Raw genomic sequence first — 18940 nt, 5'->3', positions numbered from 1 at the left:
TTGCAAAGACTTTTAAAGACCTTAGGATAATCTCCCAGATTTTCCCAAACTTTCAAGGCCTTGAAAATGCTACCGCATATTTCCCAAACTGTCCAAGACCTTATGAACCCTGATTGACTGTTGGGAGCATTTTTCCCCCTTCAAATTCTGAAAGCAACAGCTTGATCATACAGATATTTTGCATGAAAAAAATGCGATGTTTTGGCTCTCTGACCAATTTCACTGAACATAATATGAAACCCAGATCCAAATCAAACACAAACTTTTTAAGATCAAAGTTGTTTTCTGACAATTCATTTGTGTGAAAATATGCAAATAAGCACATACTAATTAACCAATGCATCACGTTCCTACAAGTAACTAGGCAAATAATAAAACCATAAATTTGCATAATATCAATGGACTGTTGCAATAATCCTACAGTGGTTATATAAAGCTAGAGAAAATCCCCATTTCTCAAAATAGATGCACACGTTATGCACGAGGCCATACAACTTCTTGGTTGTATTGATTCGGCTGGAAAGAATAGTTAAGTTCCAGGGATCATCCTGGGCTTCGCCAATGTCGCAAATTGCGATTTTTTTCCCTTATTGGCGACAAAAATATCCCATCTGGCGATTTTTTTGGCGACATACTTTTTGGTTATTTAATTTGTACATACAATCATGTATTTGGACTGAATAAATTTAAAGCCAGAACGAAAGGAAGCCATAAACTTGACTAAGCAATGCATTGGAATCAATCTGTTACACAAACGATCCTTTGTTCTTATTGACAACCCTATCTTTACAGTGCATTGTTACATCATAATCTGCTTATGCTGACATCTGGGCTGAGTACTGTATGCTGCGATACAGTCAATCATGCTACCGCACTATACCTACAACTGACCCACTTCTGAAGACGCGAATAGAACAGATACAATTAATTGTATGGCTAATCCTTATGTTTTTTTTTTATACGTATACCAATACAATAGTTTTGCTGAACCTTCATAGAAAACTGATAACCTTTGAAGTACCGACTACTGTGTATAAATACAAAGCAAATGGAAAAAATCTCAATCACAATTACATCTGTCGCCAGTGCAGCATTTTACTCATTGATCTTTTCCTTTTGCCATCAGTCCCGTGTTACGGCTGCAGAGACTTAAACTCCGCAACAAGAAATAGCAAAAAAAAAAAAAAAAAAAAAAAAGTTTTGCATAATTAATAATAATTATTTATTTCTCAAAATACAGGAGTGAAATAATCCCTAAATTGGGTGTGAATTTACGCTTATATATACGGTCCAATATTGCCAGGTGTTGACTCGTGTAAGTTTCATTCGTGGGAATGGAGATCCTATTCTTCTTGTCGAGAAAATTTATACAGCATTCAGTGATCATTCTTGGGATTTAGGAAGCAATTCGCTACAAGCTTTGTGAAGATAGCCATAAAGTGTGGGGGGGGGGGGGCTGCTGAGAGACTACTGGTGTCACCTGTCAGCACTGAGGACTGTGAACGTGGATTCAGTAACATGAACCCCATAAAAACTGACATCAGAAATAAGCTCTGCATCTCATCTCTCGAGAATTTAATGAGAATCAGCATGTACAGATGTGAAAAATTAGACTTTGAAACTGCATTCAACAAGTGGGCAGCCCTAAAATCGCGATGGATCTTCATGTAACACTTTGTAACATTTTGTTAATGCTTGTTGTAATTAAAGTATTAACTAATCCATCTTTTGTAATTTTCATTGCCTGTTACATTAATAGACTAAATTAACACTTGGAAAAATGTACACTACTTGTTTTGGCGACACTTTTTGAAAATTGGCGACAAAATATTGAGGTTGGCGATTATTTTGGCGACAGCTTTTTAAAAGCCAGGACCATCCCTGAGTTCAATCATATATCGACATTAATGCTCAGTGTCATCTCTGAATAGTTAAGAGTAATGTTTGATCGGCAACAATGAAATTAGAATGACCAGTATGATAGGAAGTTAGTTATTTAGCGTTTTACTGCCTTACAAGACTATAATCTCAGTATTAGTTCAAATTAATTACAACGTGCTCTTTTATAGCCATGTGGCCAAAATACACTGCAAATATCAGCATCCATGCATACACATTCAAGTATGAATACGATCGGCATGAATAAAAAAATTGTTATACACATACAAAATGTTTCTAATAACATATAGCACATTTTTTTACTTAAAAATAAAGTATTGCTTAAAACCAATGTTAAAGGAATACTCAGAAATACAGGACATAATTCAAATAAGAGAAAGGAAATGGATATGTTTGTGTGTGTGTGTGTCATTTCTTTCTTAACTCCCGTATCTCCCCATTCAGCCCTCACATCTCCCTAAAATACAAAGTCTAGCTTGACCCCATGAGAAGTGGGTATTAAATGATCAGTAAAGTATTTACATTATGCATGACGAACAAGTCTGGAATGTCTCCTTTAAACTGATATATGCGATCAGTAGCTGAACAAGCTGACAAGATGAAATAATTTGCATGGAATGTCAGGGGGTAGACACACATCGGGGTAGATTTTTCCCACCAAGCGAATTCAAACCACTTGGTGTTAATATATACAATGCAAGAGTGTTTTGTCCATGAACAATCATTAAACTATATGCCCCTAGCACTGCTTTGTTAGAGAATAGCAAACTACCACTATTCCTTTTGGCAACTTTTCCGACTAGTTCAGATGGCTGCCACCAAAAGTTCCCAGATGTGTCAGCAACTAGTCAGACCCCATCCAACAGTTTAAGAAGTTCAAATCAAGGAACCACTTACCACAAATCCATATCCATTTTTAAGCATAACATCACGTATTCTTCCATATCCTTTGAAGAAGCGCTCAACATCTTTCTCCCTTGCTTGGTAAGACAAACGTCCTATGTAAACTCTGGTACCCATTTGCTGTAAGGTTAATAAACAAAATATGAAGATTCCAAGTTATCATTTGTACTTTCAAAGGAATGAAATGTCTTATTATACAAATTTCATAAAAGCAAAACGCACAAGTCATTATCAACATTAGCAATCGACAAAATCACCCAACAGCTATTCATTTCAACAAAAGCAATACATCTGGTGAATGAAAATTACGTGCATATGCTGTTGTCTGCAGATATTACCATTATTAACACATTTTCTAAGCAACAGAAAAGACAGATGTGAATTGTCAGCAATAAAAATATTTTTCATTAGTCAATTTGAAAGAAACTTTGAAAGAAGACAGTTATCAAAGCAAATTATGGACAGAAAAATAAGTAGCAAATTTTGCATTTGGGCAAACAAGCTTGCACATAACTAGCTAGCTGCTGACAGTTTATGTAAGATTAATAATATTGGGATATGAGATTTATTTCCATCTACAAAAACATAGGATAGGTACAAGTGTCAACTGTGCCTGATCAATAAACGTGGACCCCTTCCCCCTTGATGCTTGATTAAATAGATGAAATTATTGCTAAAATCAGCAAATACAATTGGTCATTGGTTTCTTATATTCCTGTGTGGGTGAACAACAAAAGAAGTTTAAATGTAAACAAGCATCTCTAACAGCTCATCAAAACATTACCAATTTCATGGTTCATACAGCAGGGATCGTCCTGGGCTTCGCCAATGTCGCAAATTGCGATTTTTTTTCCTTATTGGCGACAAAAATATCCCATCTGGCGATTTTTTTGGCGACATACTTTTTGGTTATTTAATTTGTACATACAATCATGGATTTGGACTGAATAAATTTAAAGTCAGAACGAAAGGAAGCCATAAACTTGACTAAGCAATGCATTGGAATGAATCTGTTACACAAACGATCCTTTGTTCTTATTGACAACCCTATCTTTACAGTGCATTGTTACATCATAATCTGCCTATGCTGACATCTGGGCTGAGTACTGTATGTTGCGATACAGTCAATCATGCTACCGCACTATACCTACAACTGACTGACTTCTGAAGACGCGAATAGAACAGATATAATTAATTGTATGGCTAATCATTCTGTTTTTTTTTATACATATACCAATACAATAGTTATGCTGCACCTTCATAGAAAACTGATAACCTTTGAAGTACCGACTACTGTGTATAAATACAAAACAAATGGAAAAAATCTCAATCACAATTACATCTGTCGCCAGTGCAGCATTTTACTCATTGATCTTTTTCTTTTGTCATCAGTCCCGTGTTACGGCTGCAGAGACTTAAACTCCGCAACAAGAAATAGCAAAAAAAAAAACAAAACAAAAAAACCAGTCTTGCATAATTAATAATAATTATTTATTTCTCAAAATACAGGAGTGAAAGAATCCCTAAATTGGGTGTGAATTTACGCTTATATATACGGTCCAATATTGCCAGGTGTTGACTCGTGTAAGTTTCATTCGTGGGAATGGAGATCCTATTTTTCTTGTCGAGAAAATTTATACAGCATTCAGTGATCATTCTTGGGATTTAGGAAGCAATTCGCTACAAGCTTTGTGAAGCTAGCCATAAGGGGGAGGGGGCTGCTGAGAGACTACTGGTGTCACCTGTCAGCACTGAGGACTGTGAACGTGGATTCAGTAAGATGAACCTCATAAAAACTGACATCAGAAATAAGTTCTGCATCTCATCTCTCGAGAATTTAATGAGAATCAGCATGTACAGATGTGAAAAATTAGACTTTGAAACTGCATTCAACAAGTGGGCAGCCCTAAAATCGCGACGGATCTTCATGTAACACTTTGTAACATTTTGTTAATGCTTGTTGTAATTAAAGTATTAACTAATCCATCTTTTGTAATTTTCATTGCCTGTTACATTAATAGACTAAATTAACACTTGGAAAAATGTACACTACTTTTTTTGGCGACACTTTTTGAAAATTGGCAACAAAATATTGAGGTTGGCGATTATTTTGGCTACAGCTTTTTGAAAGCCAGGACCATCCCTGATACAGCCTTGGATTTAAGTTTTTTCTTTCTTCAAACTTTCAGACCTTTTCTTATGGACAATCAACTTTCACTAGATGTTTTTTTATTTATTACAGTATGAATAAATTCTTATTTATTCAATTTATCATAACTCTTAGAGTGCTAGAGTTTGTATCACAAGATCTCTCCTGGATCAACTGTGTGAGGAAAGAAATGAAAATTGCAATACACAGTTAAATTGCCTTTATTTTAATGACACTTGGTATTCTGCCTTTTTATGCCTTTAATTTAGAAACATTGCTGAATGGGGTGGGTGGGGGTGATAGGCATCAGAGGTCTCACTAGAATTTTAAATCTAGGAGTCCAGGACTTTTAGTTTGGTAAAAAGGGGAGTCGCACCAGCAAAAGTTGCAATTCACATAAACATATTAGGCATACCTGAGGTGGTTAAATGTCCAGAGGAAAAGAACCAGTTTTGTCATACAGTTAAATTTTCTAAATTCCTTACACCACTGACATATAGCTCTTGTCTGTCCATTAAACCGAGACTGCATTTGAGAACTTAAGGAAAGGCCTTATTCCAAACACTAAGCCAGGCATCACACACTTTCTTACAGTTGGCTACTGTTCCATCCGAACAATCAGTTTTAGCAACTTCAGCACTCTTTTGAATCTTGTTACAATCGTCAATTTGCCTTTGAACCCCAAAATTGTTTTCCAATTTGTGCAAATGGCATTTTGTCTAAATCTTGATTGTTTTGATTTCAAGGTCAAAAACACTAATTATTCTGCTACTTTGGAAACAAACACACTGAAAGCTAAATCTGTTTATTTTGATGTACTCTTATAATGACCACATGTATATCTCTGGGTCTTTCTGCCTCTGAATTCAGTCATTGAAAATATCAGCAACTTTCCCACCACTCAGCAGCTGGTCAAGTCGTTGAACATGATGTCCAGCTATTGCATCAAGTACTTTTGATGTATTCATATGATGAAACGTACATAGGGGCCTGTCAAACACTGAATTTTCTCATTGTAAATGTCAGCACAGCTAAAATGATCAACTGAACAACACATTTTCAGTAGGTGGTTGAAGCAGGACTAGCTAGCTTCTAATTTGCCATCCAGCTGTATATACGGAGTTCAAAAAAGCGAGATTACGCATTTTCATGCCACATGTTTTTTTGTCCATCAAATATGCAGATCGATCTTGTATTCAAAGTTCTTTCTGGCTTATTAGAATTCCCTGTAACATTTTCCAAGATTCAGTAATCTGATCTGCTATAAAACTTCAAAAAATCATTTTCATCATCATTATTTTCCAACTGATATTGTCTTTGGAAAATTAAGCACGTTGGGAGTCAACCTTTGTGTTTTTTGGTAGCCCATATTTTAAACAAGCATTTGTAAAACTTCCCTGATAAATGCAACATTACAACTGTAACAGAATGCTTGTTCTAGGGCCCAATGAGCAAATCAAATTTAGTTTACCACCTTTCATGTCAAGATGAAGTACAAAGATGTACAAACAGGTGCCTAACTGCCAAAAAGACTTCACAACAAAGCACCACGAGACCTCTACTGGTGATGCGGCTTGTGCCCCAAGAAGCACTTTAAAGGAGACCAGAAACCAATGGAAATATAGAATAATAATAAAAGTACTATAGCAGAAAACCTTATTCTGAAGTATCATCTGCGACTGTAATGCCAATATTTAAATATTGGCCTATCTTCTAGGAGCTGAATTTCCGTGACCTCGTATGCAAAATTTCCGCGCCTATTCGGTTACTTTCGGGATGTGACGTCATAGTAGCGACTCCAGCAACCCAAGTGGGAGTTGCCAGAGTAAAAGACAATACCGTTTTGCGTTGCTTACGGGTGTAATAGAACATTAAGAAAAGCCTGTGAACATATTTTTTTTTCTTTTCCTAAAGATAAAGGCATCATGAAAGAATGGGTACATTATTACAAACGAGTCGATTTCAAAGCAACACCATACAGCACTATGTGCTCGTTACATTTCTCAAAGGAATGTTACGAGAGGGATCATGAAAAAATAGCAGCTCAAAGAAATGCTAGGCCTAGACTAAAAGTTGGCGCTGTTCCAGACATACCTTTGAACATTTTAAATCCTGGGAAAAGAGTTAAACGTGTGAGTTACGAAAATGGGCAGAAGGACGAGTAAGTGACCACAAAATGCAACAATCAATCCACATATCTTTTATCTAAAACAGCAGTGCTAAAAACAAATCTGATAGCCTGACACCCTGGGTCCCTTCTGGTTTTAGTTCCGGCCCATCCTGTATTCAAAGTGAGGTGCCCGTCAGGCTTGTCGAAACAAAAAGTGTTTGCCTGAGGAAACTTTGATCGCGCTGGTGAAATGAGTAAATGTATTTTCAAGATGTTGACATACATGCCTTAACACGGCACAATCTAAATCAAATCACCACTGTCGTAGGTGAAATTTACATTTGATTTTAATCAGATCTAAGCTTTGCTAAAAATAAGATTCTGAACCTGTCGTGTTTCAAGAAAACACAATTTTCAGTAATCTTATAAAAATTAAATTAAAAAAAAACATGCATTGTATACATGTAGTATGCATAAACGGTAATCTGTATTAATTGGAACTGATATAAAACTATTCCTTGGGCAGTTTAAAAAGGAGCGATTAAAAAAAAAGGTCAAAGTTTCACATTAACTGTCTGACAATAGAACGGGGGAGGGACTATTGACCCCCCCCCCCGCCCCAATGTGCGACCGCCCATTTGACGTGCCTTTTCTCGCTGTGATACGCCTTATTATTCCCCCATGACAAGCCCCTTTTGCATATTCTGGTCAGTTCTGGCTAAATTGCAAAATAGCTAAAGTTTTTTGATTTAAGTACGCAAACAATAAAGCCTATGTGACTAATGAACAGAATCCTTATCCTTACATTAATCTTGTGAAAAGGACTGCCCTTCGGACATACTTCCAAGAAACCATGTTCGACAGTGTGTGTAAACACCAGCAACTGATTACCAAATAAACGATGCCTATTTTGTTGTTACTTACGATGCCATGGACTTCATTTTAACAGTTCAAATCTGCAATCACAAGTTACCGTACATCTGGCAACTGTTTTTCTCAAGTTTTATGCACAACCTTATTTTCTTAGGTTTAAGTCTTAATGCATGTAACACTGTTTGCTGATTAAAATATTTATTCAGAATTAGTTCTTTAGGGCCACATATTACTGCATGGTATATTTTGTTTTATTCCTTGTAATTTAATCATGGTAATTAAACTTTTCATATACGGTAGAGGAATGTCAGGTGTTAACTGGCCGAGTTTCTTTGGCGGAAATGGAGATGCGATTTTGTTTGCAGAGAAAATTTCAACGTGATCATTCATTTAAGCTAATTGGTGACAATTTTATTCTTTTAATTATTTTTTTTACTATAGTACTGTTGTAGTTGTTTAAAAAATCTGAAATTTACTTGAATAATGTTTAATCTTCACGTTCTATTTACTGAAGAAGAAAAAAAGAAGAAAAAAACTGTTGTATGATATTAATTATTTCGTCCAGTGCCGGGTTTAGACGTGTGTGCGTGTGATTTGAATTTTTAACGTAGCTTTAACAATTTTTCAGTCATATCGCTACGATGTCAGCAGTGTGGCAGTTTAGACTGTGGATTGCATACGTTATATTTAAAAATGGTTTGGGGTTGCGTTTTTTCTTCTGACAAATGAAAATTGACAGACATAATGTAATAATCGGGACTTCGCTGCGCAAAATTGAGAGATATTACGAGATCGGGATGTAGATGAGGAAATACCCCCCCCCCCCATCGGGAGGTTTTTCTCCCGGCTTGAGAGTTGACAGGTATGAACTGTCCGGGCTTGTGGAATTTCATTCAGGACTTTAGTTTATTTAAGTCACCAGCCCGGGGCCTGTGCCTAACAAATTTCTTTTAATACTTACCAGTACAGTACATAAACTATTATATCAGACTGCAGATTCAACTTTTGAATGTGCAACCCAAATGTCGTCTCCTGTCTGCCTCGCTCGCCAATGTTTATGTTTGTATTCGAGGACTCGCTAGTATAGCGTCACGGTACCACGTGATCTGTCGTCTCATTAATACTCGGAAAAACTCGGCAATTTACGGAATCGTGGTATCTTCCACGCAATATAATCACTACCCGCTTACGATATTTCATTTATAAACATTGCAGTCGAATTAAAATCTGTAGAGAATTACATACGTAAAAGGAAAATTTTGATTTCTAGTCTCCTTTAAGGGTTAACAGTTAAATAAAAACTGTATATTGCACAGAGTACATGTTTACATGCTTGAATTTAAATTAATTTTTTTTAAAGATTTCTCATTCAGTGTATAAATTCATACAAATGTATGATATGCACACTCACATCTCTGACACTGTATAATGCTAACTGATAACTTGCTATCCTGAAGATTCCTGTTCTTTTGATACTGCTTTGTGTATTTCTTACACACAGCAGTAAATGTTAAGAAAAATAATAATGGGGTCCATAATCTTCTTACAATCAAGGCCCCTTTTATTTTCCACAAGCATTTCAATGTCCGGATTCAGCTAATGTGGGTATGTGAGAAAGCTTGCTAGTAGCTTCTCGAGGGTCGGTGGTTCTTTCTGGTGATTTCCCGTGTTCTTCCTCCACCATTAATACTAGCCGCCATGTATAGCCTATCGTGTGCTGAAAAATGGTGTTAAACCCTACAACAATTTCAATGTCATCTAATGTCCTGCAACTTCACCTATATTCAGTGTTTTTTGAGTTAGTTTCCACATACATTCTTTTACAAAAAAATGTAAAACACTGGACCACACTTGCATTTTGCCTTGAATCCATTAAAAGGAGACCAAGAAAAAGGTCAGGAATTAAAACTCAAGATTCATTAACTAGTCAAGCTTAAAAACCAACTGTTGTCCAGAAGATTAACACAATCAACAGAGTGGTATAAAGCATGTGCAGAAAGACCTGAGCAGAGAATATGAAAATATTCCAGACTGGTCATTAAGGGGATCGTCTTCATGTTTGGGACTGACAATTGTGTTATGATGATGACCAAAATGCATGCACAACTATATCATTGTCCTTATCATGAAATGCAGCTTATGGCCAGTACTGGTCTACCTATTTAAAAAAAAATACTATTTGTCAATGATCATTAGGAACAACAATAATGCATTTTGTATTCACCAACAGTATGTGTAGAAATACAGTGCAGGTTAAATTTCTCAAAGTTTTATACAAAATCCACTTCTTTTTGCCATGACATGGATTATTCAAAAAGTGTCAGTGATGTGCCATTTTCTGTGCAGTCCAGTTCCATATTGCTGTAGGCACTGTCCTAGTAAATACTGCTATACATGACATAATCAACCGATATCTTGAAGACAACTGCCATTCACGCATGACATGGTGTTAGGTGCAAAATAATCAAGACTGAATTATATCCAGGTCTAATGTATGAGAGTATCTCGCAAATAAAAATAATTTTTTGAAATCACATTCACTTGAGTACAAGTGACAATCTTCTTGCCAGCACGGGTTACAAAAGTATCATTACTATTTACCCGCAGGCATAAATGCTCCTATGTATTTTAATTGTAACTACAGAGGCCAAGCACACAGAAGCTCTGGTGGTGAATAAACACAACTGGCAGCAAGTAGAAAATTCCTTCTTCGAACTCACCGACAGGACATAAAGATAAAGGTTATTTTTATTACGAAGCAAGCCAACTCTGGATTATGAAGCCATTTTTTTTTTATAAAAAAGGACATCAACACAAAGGTTATTTTATTGCAAAGCAAGCTGACATCAGAAGACGACTGGATTCTTTTATGTGTGCCAATTTTTTATTTGAACATACAAAAATGGCAGAGATATGGAAACAAACTTTGGTTCCTTTTCACCAATATTCATGGGAAGTTTGAAAACAAATTGAAACAATGGAAGAATTTTTAAAGTGACATAATATAGTGCTTCATGCTTGGACATCAATGACCCAACGTCGCCCAGAAGATTTGGAGAAAATAAAATCATGTGATTCATGAAGGCCAGAAGAGATGCAGATGATTTCACAGACAATATGATCATTAACACTTATGAAATTCTAGTGTACTAGGATCGTATTCCTGTACAGACTGGATGGGGGTCAAAAGTGTGAGAATTAGCAAGACTGGTGTAGATTTGAAAAAATCTAACTAGAGTCCTTGCAGTTTCCGCTTCAGATGTGTTGCCTCATGGTATGATTAAGCTAAAAAAATTATTCTGGCACCGAATGAATGGATTGTGTGTGTGAGAAAGGTTGTCTTGATGAGATGCTGATGCAGTGGACGAAAGAGTTTTATCTCAAGTAGTTTTATATTTTTTTAAAATAAAATTTCAGTTGGAGTACATTTTCCAACACGTAATTTTCGAATGATTTAAAAGGTGTCCCACAACTTATGACTAAAAAAAAATGACATGTCCCAGAACATACAACGCAAAAAAAATTACTTTTAAAATTAATTTATGTTGTCCCAACAAATACTGTAATGACTGCATGACTATCTGGCTTTGTACTACTTTGGCATGATGTCATTAGGGCATTTTTTGAAATATTGCATTTTTTTTTCGATATTCAACAAAAAAAACAATGTATAAAATAATAAACATTTCACATAAAATATTGTCATATTTTGTTATTACTCTGTCATTATCTCAATTCGATCTATGTTGCCCAATTTTCTGTAATTAAATTTGGCATAATTATGTTGACAACTAATCCTTTGGTTTGGTTAATTTATTCATCAATATAATTTACAATGTAAGTACACTTTTCTAATCTGACTTAGCACGATGCAGTCAGGCTTTGTACGACTTCGTCTGGTTTTGTGTAATTATTGAAATATTGCATTTTGTATTGATAATCGAATTAACAAGTTATAAAACAATAAACATTTTACATGATTTTGTCCGACTTTGTAACTTTATTATTTAAATTCGAACTCTGTTGGCCAATTCTTGGTCTTTTAATTCGGCATATTTATGCTGAAAACTAGTCCTTGTGTTTGATTAATTTATTAGACAATAAAATTACACTTTTCTAATTTTACTTTACATGACATTACCAGGCTTTATGAGGCATTGTTAGGCTCAGCTGTGTTTAGTAGGTACCCGGTATGCTACCTCAGTCTGTGGGCAAATGTGTTTATATTTTAAGATATTCTTTTACACATACACTGGGGGCTCAGTGTGGCAGAGTGGTCTAAAGCGCTCTCCATTACAGATCACTGCCATCTCATCTCTGTCTGCATGGGTTCGAGTCTAGGATTCGGCCAATGTGGGTATGTGAAAAAGCTTGCCAGTAGCTTCTCGTGGGTTGGAGGTTTTTTCCTGGGTTCTTCCACCACCAATAATACTGGCCGCCATGCATAGCCTATCCTGTGCTGAAAAATGGTGTTAAACCCCACAACACAAACTGCTAATTGTTACAGGAGATTTAACTGAGGGTAATGGTACATCACAATTACCATAATATTTAGCCATTTCTGTACAATCTGAGTACCAATCCCGCCTACCTGTACTGAAAGGTGCATTACCAATTTGCTCTTATTAAATAATTTCTTAAAATAAAGAATCTCTCAACGTTATAACATGTCTCAATGGGAACGTTATTCACTTCACTTAATTTTATCTGTAAAACATAAGCGACTTAGTTTCATCAAACATGTGCCAACGAGAACTGCCTTTCGTCTTATCCCACAAAATGGCGAATGTCAAGGTCATTATCAGGTAAAACCGGACTCAAAATGGACTTTAAAGGCACCAAAATGTCTTACAATGCTTTCAACAAACCTCTTTATTTTGCATCAAATCTTCAACAACTTCACTAACAGTTTCTGTTCATCAACATTTTTCTACATAATCAGTCGCAAATAAAGAACACTCATGACGGGAGAAGCACGTTTTGAATGTCATAAAATCTACTCTTCAGAGGTAATTTACCGTCACAAAAATCAATAACCTCAGTTATGGTAGATAACAGATACGTCTTATACCTGTAATGTTTTCTCTGGTGAGTTTGTATCAAGAGTAAACTACCCAAAAAAAACCCAGAAGTATGACCATATACACTTCGGCTTCCGCCAACCGCAAGCTTTACGCACTTAACCTATTGAGCATGCGCGAGTGAATGAGAACTAAATTAAAGCAGACGACGAGGCCGAAGCGGATAAAATGGCTTCATGGTTTTTCCGATACGTGACATTTTGAAATATTATAGAGCAAAAAGAATTTCGATTAGAACTCTTCTATTATGATCCTAACCTGTTATGTAAAACACTAAATTCTTTGCTTATAAAAAAACTAGTTAAATTTGTCCTTATTTCTAACTAATGAAATTCAGCAAAGAAATACAAAAAGTAACATTTTCTTATGTTAAATTCTTCACTTTTATGGCCTATTGTTCTGCCGTTTATTCTACTTGCCTCGCCTTTTTGAATTTCTTTACTGGAATGGGTTCTTTATTTGTTTCTTTCCGAATGCTCCTCGTTCTTGTCTTTTTTTTTTATTCTTGGACACTGAAGACCAGTATTCTTTTTATTGATAGACATAGCATGTATCTTTTACTGTCGTCCCTCTTTTCTACTGTCTTAGAAGTTCATTTTCTTTGCCTTTGTTGGGATTATGGACCCCATTATTATTTCTCTTAACAAACAACAGGTATCTTCACTTTTATCAGGAAAGGAGTAGTCAGAAGTCATTTTCGAAGTGCATTTTCGATAGTAGTGAAGGGGGACGATATACGGACAATTGGAAAATACATTGCAGAACCCACTGGGACGATGTACGGACAAGATTTATACCGACAAGGGACATCTCAGTCAAAAACACCTTGGGACTATATACGGACAAAAGATTGGGGTTATATACGAACAATAGGAATGGAACAGGTAAGGTGACTTCACAGTACTGAAGCTGGGTCACAATGTTGCAAGGAGCTGACCTCAATCGACCAAACAGCGGGGGGGGGGGGATCCTAGAACGTTTTGGGCGGGACAGAGACATATATAACACATACAAACATACAATAACAACAAACAAACACAAATAGCTATACAACCGACTAAAAAAAATTAGGCAAGAAAGTAAATATTTTCGAGGCATGTGAATGGCCCTGAAAAAAGGCCTTTGGGGTTGTGTTTTTTTGTTAATGTTATTGTTGTTAACATAATTCTGTTAACATAGAGAACAACGCACATGTCTTCTTCTCTTCCTTAAACTTCTTCTGACTTCTGGACCGTAGATGAGAACTCTCTTGAAACAGCCTTGTCTCTCCACATAAATTATTTATAATGAAAGAGTGGATCGAAACGGATTGAGTGTATTCACCAATCCAAACACGCGTTAGAAAATTCAGCCAAAACACTGAGTCGGTCTTCCAATCCGAAGAGAGCGGTCTGTGACGTCACATTCCCTATATAGATGCGCTAGCGTATGTGCGCAGTGAATCCATACGACATAGTTTTCATACATTTCGGAACCTAAGAAAACGCTGAATTGTTGTGCACCGGCCGTGGAGACGGGAAGCCATTGAATATCAGCGGCTACCAAAGTCAACACAGTCTTAATTCCAGAAGAGGTCGATTTTAATTGGGATTTAGTCGATTTTCTTTCTTCTTTGCAAGAATTTGTTCCGGTACCAGTACCTTCGCCACCTTCTCCTTCTTTAACCACACGTCGAGGATTTTAAACAGAGACAGAAAGAAGAAATGGAGAAATTTTTACAGCAGCAGAAAGAAGAAGAACACGTTTTTCTCCTTCAACAGCAACAGCGAGAAGAAGAGGCAACAAGAAGGAAACGACAAGAAGAAGCAGCAGAGAAGAAACAAGGTATAGGAGAGAAGGAGAATAGTACAAGTCAAACGGTAAGGGTACTCTTAGACATTTTAGCAGAGTTAAGGAGTCTAAAACAAATGTATCAGACTTCTTTTTTACCACCCAAGAGAAAAAGACTTTCCCGAGCCAAGCAACCCAACCCTGTTACTACGCCTGCGATACCATCCCTGGTAATTTCTAACAGATCATCATTGACAGGAGCCATTCAAGAGGTAGGCCTTGGCCGTGGCAAAAGCTTAAGGCAATTAAAGCAGATTACGTCCCGTTCCTGAGTTGTTTTTTTTTTTTTAAAAAAAAAAAAACAAATACCCATCGGTCCTTTTCGGGGCCACCCACTTCTCTCGAAAAGAGAGAGTATTTCAATTGCCAAAATCAATTAAAACTCAAAATCCCTTTTTTGCCCATGATGTGAGTGAGTGTGTAAGTGTAGATCCATATTCTAAAAAGTCAAAACCAAGAGTCACATATGTTTTCTGTCTGGTCTATTATGGTGCAAATTTTACAATCCAATACACAACACAACAAAACACTTTAAAAAGTTCATAGACTTCTTCTGTGTCTTTGTTCACTGTCTATGTTTTTTGAATTTCTTCACTTTCACAGGTTTTTCCTCCTCTTCGTCGTCACTTTCTCCTCGTCTTTTTGTCTTCTCTTTTTTCTCTTTCTGCACGTGCATGGGCTCTTCTTTTAGGGAGGGTACCTCTTCTTCTTCCACTTCGAGACCTGTCTCTTCCTCTTGCTCCTGTTGTTTCATACGGCATTCTGAAGACCAATGTCCTTTTTCTTGACAATGATTACAGGTATCTTGACTTTTGTCTCCTCTGACACTTGTTTTGCTTTTTTGACGGTCTGGACACTCTGAAGACCAATGTCCTTTCTACTTACAGATATAGCAAGTATCTTGACTTTTATCTCGAAAGGGGGAGGAGAAAAACGTCGGTTTGTCCGAAGAAAATTTTCTTATGACACCTCTCAAAGCTCTGATCAGAAGCTCGATCTGTGTGGGCTCTTCCATCGTTCTGCTCAGTTTGAGAGTTAAATAAATATTGGAAGGGAAGACACACACACTTTATATATGCGCCGGTCTGACATTGATATAAAGGGACCAATGTCGTTTAAAATGTAGTCATTTGACTTTTCGCAGTCAAGATGAAACGATCGCATCATGTCGTGGAGAAAGGAGAAGAACGTCAGAGACAGAAATGTGATTTATTGCCTCGTACAGTAGCTGAAGTCTTGGCACAAATTCATGCCAGTGATTTTGCAGATGACATGAGTGAGCCAGAATCCAGACCCAGAGAGTCTACACCCAGCCGAAGTTCACCACCGTTAGTAAACCCTGAAAAGTACTACCACATTCGAGAGATGAGGAAGCTCTCCTCTAGAAAATTTGGAACGACGGCTTACACTTACACGGTAAAGTTTAAAGATTTCAAGTCAAACGTACCGCTGGAGGAAGCAGAGGGTTTCATCACAGAGGTGTGGGATTCTTTGTTAACCACACTGAAACGACAATGTGAAGCCAAAGAAGACGATCTCTTCAGATTTTCCATTCATCACGACAGTCTGAAGTCCCCCGTTTGGATCGAGTTTAGCAGCACAGCAGATTTGACACCTTCCAAAGTCATCGACAAGATTCAACACGTGCAACAATCCAACGACAAGTTTCACATCACCGATGGAAAAGCCACACTGTTCATGACCCACGTGTCTCTTTCCAAATGGACCGGACAACGCAGAAAAGTGTTATTGGTGGACGACCATCGTAGCATCAAGCGTAGCCTCGTCCAAATTAACAACCCTCAGACCAGATGTGTGTAACCCGTGCCATCGTGGTGGGACGAACGTATGCCGACAAGACCGACACGGCAGAATGGAAATGAGCTTGGCAAACTATTCAAAAATCGAATCGTGCCAAACAACGAAGAGAAGCAAAACTACTGTTACAGCAAGCGGGGCTAACCAAAGTGACATCCTGTGGCATTCTTGAAATGCAAAAACTGCAAGATGTATTGGCTACACGCTGTACCTTGAAAGTGCACCCTCAACAAGTGCGATGACCTTTTTGTTTCGAGGCAAAGACTTCAAAGACGGAAAGTACATTAACGTCTATCATCACGATGAACATTTCACAATTTCTCGGGATACGATGGACAGTTTCTTTTGAGATCCCATATGGAACAAAGTACCGAAAGTCCTAAAGTGACTTTGAACGGAGCCAAAATCATTTCCATGGAAGCGGGACAAGTGCAGTTTAAAGATTCAATGAGTTACTTGGCCATGCCTTTCAGTCGAATGCCTAAAACGTTTGGAATGACAGAAATAGCCAAAGGTTATTTTGCCGCACTTTTTCAATACCGAAGCCAATCAACATGCCGTTCTACCTCATTTGCCTGAGTCTCACGACTACGACCCCGACAACATGCGTACCGAACAACGAGAAGCTTTCTAAGCTTGGTACCAGGCTCACGCCTCGGACCCATTCGACTTTAAGAAATATTAAAGTATTGTCGTTCTGATGTGGACATTTTACGTAGTTGCTGTGGAAAATTTCGAGAACTGTTCATGGAACACGGAGGGATCGATCCTTTGAAAGAAACCTGCACTATTGCCAAAACGAGTTCCTTAGTATACCGCCAACGATTCATGCCCGAAAACAGCCTGGCTGTCATCAGCCCTCAAACGACCAACTTTGTCAAACGTCAGTACTCTGACAAAGCCCTGCTCTGGCTACATTACTTGTGCGACAAGGAAGACAAATGTACCCAACATGTCCGCAACGGAGAAGGTGAAAAAAACCATCGGAATGTATTCAGTGGATAGCTGAGACTTAGACAACCCTCAGATCGTGTACGAGTTTAATGGTTGCTTATTTCACGGATGTCCCCTTTGCTACCCTCAACATGGCACCAAAAACAGTTTTTACCATGGAAGACTTGTACCAGGCCACTTGTTAGCGGCGGTTAAAGTTAAAACAACAAGGATACCAAGTGATGGAAATGTGGGTACATGAGAATGATCACCGTTTGAAAACTGATCCTGCGTTTAAACGCATCGTGGAAAGTTACAAGTTGGTGGACCCACTGAACCCACGAGACAGTTTGTATGGAGGAAGGACAAATGCCACCTGTTTGCTGTACCAAGCCGATGAGGAGAAAGGAGAAGAAATCAAATAATTGGACGCGTGTTTGCTGCATCCTTACGTGTGAAAATATTGTCACTTTCCTTCAGGGCACCCGCAATTGCTGACGGAACACATCGATCTGGACAACATTCGACAATACGAAGGGTTGATCAAGTGCAAAGTCTTGCCTCCCACCGACTTTTACCATCCCGTTTTACCTCACCATTGTCAAGGAAAACTGACGTTTCCCTTGTGCCGTACTTGTGCCAAAACGTGCAACCAAGACAGACGATGTCAACACACCGAAGAAGAACTCGCCTTGACAGGAATGTCGGTCATTGTGTAACTGTTCAAAGCTCTAGACATGGGATACCAACTGTTAGAAGTGTACGAAATTTACCACTTTCCCAAGACAGAACAGTACTAAAAGGGCGACGACACTCCGAAAGGCATTTTCGCAGACTACGTGGATGCCTTTGTGAAACTGAAACAAAAAGTCAACGGCTATCCTTCCTGGTGCCAAAAGAAATTCAAAGAGAAGTACTGGGAGCAGGAAGGCATCACTTTAGACCACATAGAGGAAAACGAAAGAAGGCGATCGTTGCGAAAGTGATGTTAAATTGCTTGTGGGGCAAAATGACAGAGTATTTGACAGAACATTCCCGTAAGCTCCAAATGATTCAATATAAAATCAAAGACATGAATCATGTCCTTCGTGAGGACTTGATCCTGGTAAATTACGAAGAAGAACTGGACTTTGTACAAGCCGACGAATTTGGAAATGTCATCGTTGCGGCTTACGTGACAGCACATGCTCGCTTAAAATTGTATGAAGCTTTAGAACTGTTAGGTGATCGCGCCATGTACTTTGACACGGTCAGTTGCATCTACATCGATCGCTCGAATCAACCTCACCCTGGCATCGAAGGAGACTGTTTAAGAGGCTGGACAAACGAACACCCCGACGACAA

The 18940-nt window shown here is 37.8% G+C and overlaps 1 protein-coding gene across 1 annotated transcript in view; it reads right to left on the bottom strand.

Annotated features, from left to right (window-relative positions):
- Positions 1 to 13134, bottom strand: part of LOC149808566 (serine/arginine-rich splicing factor 5-like) — a 37405-nt gene extending 24271 nt beyond the window's left edge. Inside the window, exons 1-2 of the mRNA XM_089979178.1 lie at positions 13006 to 13134; positions 2797 to 2922 (exon numbers count right to left, since the gene is read on the bottom strand). Coding sequence (XP_089835304.1) covers positions 2797 to 2919 — 123 coding nt within the window. The 5' untranslated portion in view covers positions 2920 to 2922; positions 13006 to 13134. The remainder of the gene's footprint in view (positions 1 to 2796; positions 2923 to 13005) is intronic.
- Positions 13135 to 18940: the final 5806 nt, after the last annotated feature.

The sequence above is a fragment of the Sinohyriopsis cumingii genome, chromosome 1, assembly GCF_028554795.1.
Source record: "Sinohyriopsis cumingii isolate HCF-2022 chromosome 1, ASM2855479v2, whole genome shotgun sequence".
Classification (NCBI taxonomy): Eukaryota; Metazoa; Mollusca; class Bivalvia; order Unionida; family Unionidae; genus Sinohyriopsis; species Sinohyriopsis cumingii.
This window is presented reverse-complemented; position numbering and strand designations above follow the sequence as displayed.